Source organism: Alosa sapidissima, chromosome 11 (genome assembly GCF_018492685.1).
Source record: "Alosa sapidissima isolate fAloSap1 chromosome 11, fAloSap1.pri, whole genome shotgun sequence".
Taxonomy (NCBI): Eukaryota; Metazoa; Chordata; class Actinopteri; order Clupeiformes; family Clupeidae; genus Alosa; species Alosa sapidissima.
In genome coordinates, this window is record NC_055967.1 from 23908721 (window position 1) to 23915828 (window position 7108).

The 7108-nt window shown below is 48.8% G+C and overlaps 1 protein-coding gene across 1 annotated transcript; it reads left to right on the plus strand.

Annotated features, from left to right (window-relative positions):
• Positions 1–144: 144 nt before the first annotated feature.
• LOC121723758 (E3 ubiquitin-protein ligase TRIM35-like) lies at positions 145–6710 on the plus strand. Its single transcript, XM_042109832.1, has 6 exons — positions 145–1045; positions 4682–4777; positions 4888–5118; positions 5233–5255; positions 5725–5843; positions 6063–6710. Exons 1-6 carry the CDS (start codon positions 506–508, stop codon positions 6608–6610), a joined length of 1557 nt encoding a protein of 518 aa, XP_041965766.1. The 5' UTR covers positions 145–505; the 3' UTR covers positions 6611–6710.
• The last annotated feature ends 398 nt before the right edge of the window (positions 6711–7108 follow it).

Here is a 7108-nt window from a genome sequence, read left to right on the forward strand (position 1 = left end):
TGTTGCATTGCATTGTCAGTGTGCTGTCAGTGTGTTATCAGTGTTGGCATGTATCTCATGTGCGCATTTTAGTATGTGTGTATGTGTGTGTGTGTGTGTGTGTGTGTTGGCAAGAATACTGCTGGAATGTTATGAGGACGTCCTGCCTGTTCCACCTGTTATGCATGCGCATCAGGAGCAGGTAAAGTATCACAAATCCATCTCCTGTTCTGCACACAGCTGATAAGCCGCCATGAACACACGCCGCAGACTTCGCCTGACTTTTCTTTGACAGGAAACAGCTTCTGGCTTTACCAGACAGAACGACACCATTTACCTTCATCTACCGGATCTAACACACTCACACACACACACACACACATACTAACACACTCAGTGAGACCTCCAGCTTCTTCTGAGGGCACAGCCCCCTGGGCACTCAGTGGTCAGTTCTGTTTGATCTGTGCAGGCTGTTATTCATGCTGCGCTAACCCCGGTGTGCTAACCAAGTGCGCTAACCGGTCGGATGACCAGTCTGAAGGAGGACGCTGCTGCTCAGATGGAGGGTTGCTGTGTGGACGCGTGGGATGGCGGGTTGGAGCGGCGTGCGTCGGTGAGCGAGGAGGACCTGTGCTGCCCGGTGTGCCGCGAGCTGTTCCACGACCCCGTGTGTCTCGGCTGCTCCCACAGCGTGTGCCGCGACTGCCTGCGCCTCTTCTGGACAAAGGCCGCCCGCTGCGAGTGCCCCGTGTGCCGCACCCTGTGCCCCGCTCACGAGCCGCCCGCCAACCTGGTGCTGCGGAACCTGTGCCAGCGGGCCGCGCTGCTGCAGAGAGGCCCACGCAGGCCCTCAGGCCAGGGGCTCGCCTGCACCAGCGGCCCAACCAGGAAGCCTCTGTCTAGGGTGGCCACACTGGCCAGCCCCCTGCAGTGCAGCCTCCACGGGAGGGACGTCAGCCTCTACTGCGTGGAGGAGCGCCTGACAGTGTGTGTGGAGTGTGTGGACGCAAACACACACAGCACACACACCTTGCAGCCGGTGTGTGAGGCAGCACAAGACCTCAGGGTACAGTAGGAGACATTTAATATCTATACATACTATTTATATAGTAAACACTAGTACATACTATATAAATAGTATGTAGTATAGCATTAGATTATATTAGTTTCAACTTTATTGTCATTGTGCAGAGTACAAGTACAAAGACAACAAAATGCTGTTTGCGTCTAACCAGATGTGCAAAAAAGCAGAAAAGTTCAATGTGATATACAAAGTATAGACAGGTGGTGCATAGACAGGACAAGATGTATAGTACAGTGTAGACAGTAGAATACAGTTGGTTTACAGTAATATAAATTAAACATAAATATATGCAGTGTATTAGCAGTAAGAGTAGAACAAATATGGCTACGTAGTATGACCAACATGTACAGTAGATATATGTACTGTACAGTAGCAGTAACGTTATAAGAGTATTAAGAATAATATAGATTTAAGCAGTGTATTAACAGAAAATATTATAAGAAAAACAGAATAAATGTGGATATTCAGTATGAACCGTATAGACAGATTTGTAGAGCTATGTGCAGCGTGGTAACAGTACCATTGTAGTGCAGAAACAGTAACATTATAAGAGAAGTAAGAATAAGTGTATAGTATAGTATAGATAATATATATACTCACTCACACACACACACACACACACACACACACACACACACACACACACACACATATGAAAGAGTGAGGGAACACGAACAGACACACACACACACACACACACACACACACACACACACACACACACACACATAACATAAAAACATAAACATAAAAAATCTAAATGTAATTTAAAAGGGGGAAAATGCAATAATACGGAAACACTCTGAAATGTCATCAGTTTGATGACCATTTTTAATCTTCTGTGCGAAAGCTTTATTTGAAAAAAAAAAAAACAGGGAGTGCAGTCAGCTGTCAGTGGTTGTCGTGGGAACATGGATGTCATTAAGTCAAAGCTCTGATCACTGCATGAGCAGCAGGAGGAAGAAGAGTGCTAAAACCCCCTTGAGAAACAGGTTCAGCAGGTTCATCTCACACGCCTCAGCTCCGCTACAACGGCACTCTCTCAGGGGTCAACCCACAGCTACAGCACAGACGTTAACCCACAGACACAGCACAGACCTTAACCCACAGACACAGCACAGAGGTTAACCCACAAACACAATACAGGGGTTAACCCACAAACAGCACAGAGGTTAACCCACAGACACAGCACAGACCTTAACCCACAGACACAGCACAGAGGTTAACCCACAGACACAAAACAGGGGTTAACCCACAAACAGCACAGAGGTTAACCCACAGACACAGCATAGACCTTAACCCACAGACACAGCACAGAGGTTAACCCACAGACACAGCACAGAGGTTAACCCACAAACACAACACAGGGGTTAACCCACAAACACAACACAGACATTAACCCACAGACACAACACAGACCTTAACCCATAGACACAACACAGACCTTAACCCACAGACACAGCACAGAGGTTAACCCACAGACACAGCACAGAGGTTAACCCACAAACACAACACAGGGGTTAACCCACAAACACAACACAGACGTTAACCCACAGACACAACACAGACCTTAACCCACAGACACAACACAGACCTTAACCCACAGACACAGCAAAGAGGTTAACCCACAAACACAACACAGGGGTTAACCCACAAACACAACACAGACCTTAACCCACAGACACAGCACAGAGGTTAACCCACAAACACAACACAGACTTTAACCAAAGTCCTTTTAGGCAAGTCCCTCCACTCGGCGGCCATATTGCAACGCTTTTTGGGTACTCATCGGGCATCCTATTCGGCAGAAATGCGCGTGCGCAAGGCTTCACGACACCAACCTTGCTCCAGCGGCGAGTTCACAACACATGATTGGCACGATGTCTGCACAACACAGCACATAATTGGCTCAATGTAGTCAAGTCAAGTCAAGTCAAGTCAGTTTTATTTGTATAGCGCATTTAACATGCACAGAGTGCAAACCAAAGCGCTCCACATATAAGACATTGTCATTGACACATACACTAACAAAGACAATAGCGGACGGAGCGGCGTAGTCGCCAGCGTACCCGTGACAACAAGACATACATTTAAGAAATAACAAACACAAAAGATGCCGGACGGAGCGGCGTAGTCGCCAGCGTACCTGTGACACCGAGACATACAAGACAGACAACAAACAAATTAATAAATAAAATAAGTAAAATATAAAAATAAAATTAGTCCAATTTCCAGCCGGCTGAAAATGTCCAAGGGCAATGATGACTCGCGTGAAAATGCACAGCTGTGTCTCCACAACCGATGCAACGCCAACAAAGTTCTTTACACTCACTGGCAGTCTGGAGATAACGTGAACGTTAGGCCTTGTTAATCTGGAGATTACTGGAAGCAAACCAGTCCGAAAGTCGTGAGCGATCGGCAACTCGGTGGACTTAGCTGCTATAACACAGCGACAGTTTGTTGGTCCGTAATGCAGAGTTCCTCAACGTTAACGTTAACGTTAGTCTGTTCAATCCAGACTCCAGTTGGCATGGCAGCTCACAGGTCAGAAACAGCTCGGCGGCCTCGGTAGATCTTTTGCAGAGTAGCTCCAGCTACTGTCCCGAGAAATCCCCTTGACCAGACAGCGAAGTGCAGCACCGGCTCACAGATGGATTTGAAGGATGTAAGAGGCCCAGGGCAAAAGCTAGCCATAGCAAGCTCCCAATGCACAGACGTTAACAACATCAGCCGACTTGAAAGCAGTAAAAAGGACTAAGAGAATAACACGAAAACTATCAAAATACAAAATATAAACATGACATTACATAAAATTACGAACATTACATAAAAACAAACAAAAACATGATGCCAGACGGAGCGGCGTGTCTCGCCATCGTCCCCGTATCCTAGCAACCACTCATGCATTTTTATGGAGGATTTTTTGAGTGCTGTGTCTCCTCATTAGAAAGTCTCTGCTTTAACCCACAAACAGCACAGACGAAAACTGGGAATGGAAAACAAAACTCTCAACGGTTAACAAGGGTTATTTACCCTATTGGAAACGTCACACCAATCCTGATAGAGTGAAAGTCACATCACACCACATGATTGGCTCAATGTATACACATGTCGACGTTTTGGCGAGGAAGGGGTGGAATATGTGTAGACAACGGCCATATTGGCGTTACAAACTAACCCCTTGCATTTTTATGGAGGATTTTTTGAGTGCTGTGTCTCCTCATTAGAAAGTCTCTGCTTTAACCCACAAACAGCACAGACGAAAACTGGGAATGGAAAACAAAACTCTCAACGGTTAACAAGGGTTATTTGGAAACGTCACACCAATCCTGATAGAGTGAAAGTCACAAAATGTACTAACTTCATGGAAGGAAAAAACACTCAAAGAATTCAACTTCACCAGCCACTTTCCCAGCAAATGCATCTCATCTCGTGCTACAGTCTAGGCACTGGAGGGCCTCTCAGTCTTTCAGACACTGTGCTACGGTCCAGGCACTGGAGGGACGTGAATGAGACTACCAGAAGTCTGTGTGACATCAATTTCCTCCATGCTTTCTCTTACTCTGACTGGTGACCTCAAAGAGAGTGTGTGTGTGTGTGTGTGTGTGTGTGTCACAGGAGGACCTGAAGAGGAAGTTGCAGCCTGTGAGGGACAAACTGGAGTCCTTCCAGAGGGCCAGGCTCACCTGTGACCAAACCACTCAACATATCCAGGTGAGCTTCACACCTGGCTCTCCATGACTCCCTAAGGGCCTGCCGCAGGTAAGGTGTCCAGCCCGTGTCTTTATTAACGCTCCGCTGCGGTGTGTGTGTGTCGCTGCCAGAGCCAGGCCCAGCGCACGGAGAGGTCAATCAGGGCCGAGTTCGACAGACTTCACCGGCTCCTACGGGACGAGGAGGTCGCCAGGGTGGACAGCCTCCGAGAGGAGGAGGAGGAGAAGACTCGCAAGATGAAGAGGAAGATCGATGAGATTGACGTAGAGATCGCCCATCTCGAAGATCTGGTGTCGGCCATAGAGAGAGAGCTCACGACAGAGGATGTTTTATTTCTGCAGGTACATCTTCCCCCTTTTGTTGGTTGACCAGCATCAAAACACAACCTTTAGTTAACTGAATGAGTCTGTGCAACAAGGGCCCTGACGTATCTACCTTTATTAATGCTGTTTCAGAAGTACAAGAACACTGTGAAGAGGTAATTGGTTATTAACACACTCTTATTAACCACTACAGTCCACTATCCTGCTGACCCTGGGTTCTAATCTCAATTCTGCTTATCCCTGGTTCTAATCTCACTTTAACTGTTCTACTGATTTTTGGTTCTAATCTCAGTTAAAATGTTCTACTGACCTTGGGTTCCAATCTCAATTCTGCGGTTCTACTTCTCCCTGGTTCTGATCTATTTTCTAGCATGCTAGTGACATTTGCTAATGATCTCAGTTCCACTGCTGTACTGCTAACCCCTGGTTCTGTTCTACTGATCCCTGGTTGTGTTCTACTGATCCCTGGTTGTGTTCTAAAGATCCCTGGTTGTGTTCTACGAACCCCTGGTTGTGTTCTACTGATCCCTGGTTTTGTTCTACTGATCCCTGGTTCTGTTCTACTGATCCCTGGTTCTGGTATTATGTCCACTGCTCTGTACTGACCCCTGAATGCCTTGCCAGGACGCAGTGCGCCCTGCAGGACCCAGAGAGAGTTTCAGGAGCACTGATCAACGTGTCCAGACACCTGAGCAACCTGCAGCCCACAGTCTGGGAGAAGATCCAACAGACTCTGCAGTACAGTGAGTTCAGCAGCCTCAGGTTAACTAGGGCTTCAACACACACACACACGCACACACACACACAGACACACAGACACACTACGGTTTTCCCCTGACTGCTTTTGCTTCTCTTCTCTTTTCTTTTTTTGCTTTCATTTGATACTTCTTTCACTCTTTCATTCATTCTTTGCTTCTTCCTTTCTTTTTGTCTTTCCTTCCCTCTCCTGCCTCTCCGCTCAGCGCCGGTGACTCTGGACCCAAACACAGCCCATCCGAGCCTCCAGGTGTCTGAGGACCTGCTGAGCGTGCGCTTCTGCGCACCGGCTCCGCACGCGTTCCCCGCCAACCCCGAGCGCTTCGAGTCCTTCCCCTGCGTGCTGGGCGCCCAGGGCATCACCGGGGGCGACCACACCTGGGAGGTGGACGTCACAGGCAGCACCTTCTGGCACCTGGGCGTGACCACCGAGTCCAACCCGCGGGACGCCGACGCTGTGGACGGGCACGTGTGGCGCGTGTGGCACTACAGCGGGCAGTACAAGGCGCGGTTCTCCAGAGGGCCCCTGACCACGCTGATGCTGTGCCAGCCTCCAGGCACAGTGAGGGTGCAGCTGGACTGGGCACGCGGGCGGCTGGAGTTCCACGACTCCGACAGACACCTCCTGCTGCACGCCTTCACACACAGGTTCACAGAGACGCTGCTCCCCTACTTCTTCAACAAGGGCTCCAGTCTGAGGATACTGCCACAGCGCCGCCCTGTAGGAGACGGTCAGCACTGCAGCTCCCTCTGAGCTGTACAGGCAGTAACCACAGTCAGTCACATCCTCACATGACACACTCAAGCGTCTCCAGGGGCAGCTTAGACATCACAGGCACACACACAGCCACACACACGCACGCACACACACACACACACACACACACACACACACACAAACAACTCATGGAGAAAGACATGATATCCTCAGGTTCTCTAGAAGCATGTGTTCATACAAGTTCTCTCCAACTGTATGTGTACAGCCCAGCTCTCTCTATAACGGGGTGTGTGTTCAGACCAGCTCTCTCTATAACGGGGTGTGTGTACAGACCAGCTCTGTCTATAACGGGGTGTGTGTACAGACCAGCTCTCTCTATAACGGGGTGTGTGTTCATACAAGTTCTCTCCAAACGTGTGCATGTTCAGATGAGCTCTTTGAGCTTTGTGTGGTGTTCTCTCACTCAGTCCGTCCACAGCCATCACTTCTCGTGAGTTAAAGTGCTTAGGCAGCAGACGCTGGCCAGACATCTGA

Coding starts and splice junctions, on each gene's coding strand:
- LOC121723758 (XM_042109832.1), top strand. CDS start 506: ATGACCAGTCTGAAGGAGGACGCTGCTGCTCAGATGGAGGGTTGCTGT. Junction 4,778..4,887: donor AAACCACTCAACATATCCAG/GTGAGCTTCACA, acceptor TGTCGCTGCCAG/AGCCAGGCCCAGCGCACGGA. Junction 5,844..6,062: donor CCAACAGACTCTGCAGTACA/GTGAGTTCAGCA, acceptor CTCTCCGCTCAG/CGCCGGTGACTCTGGACCCA.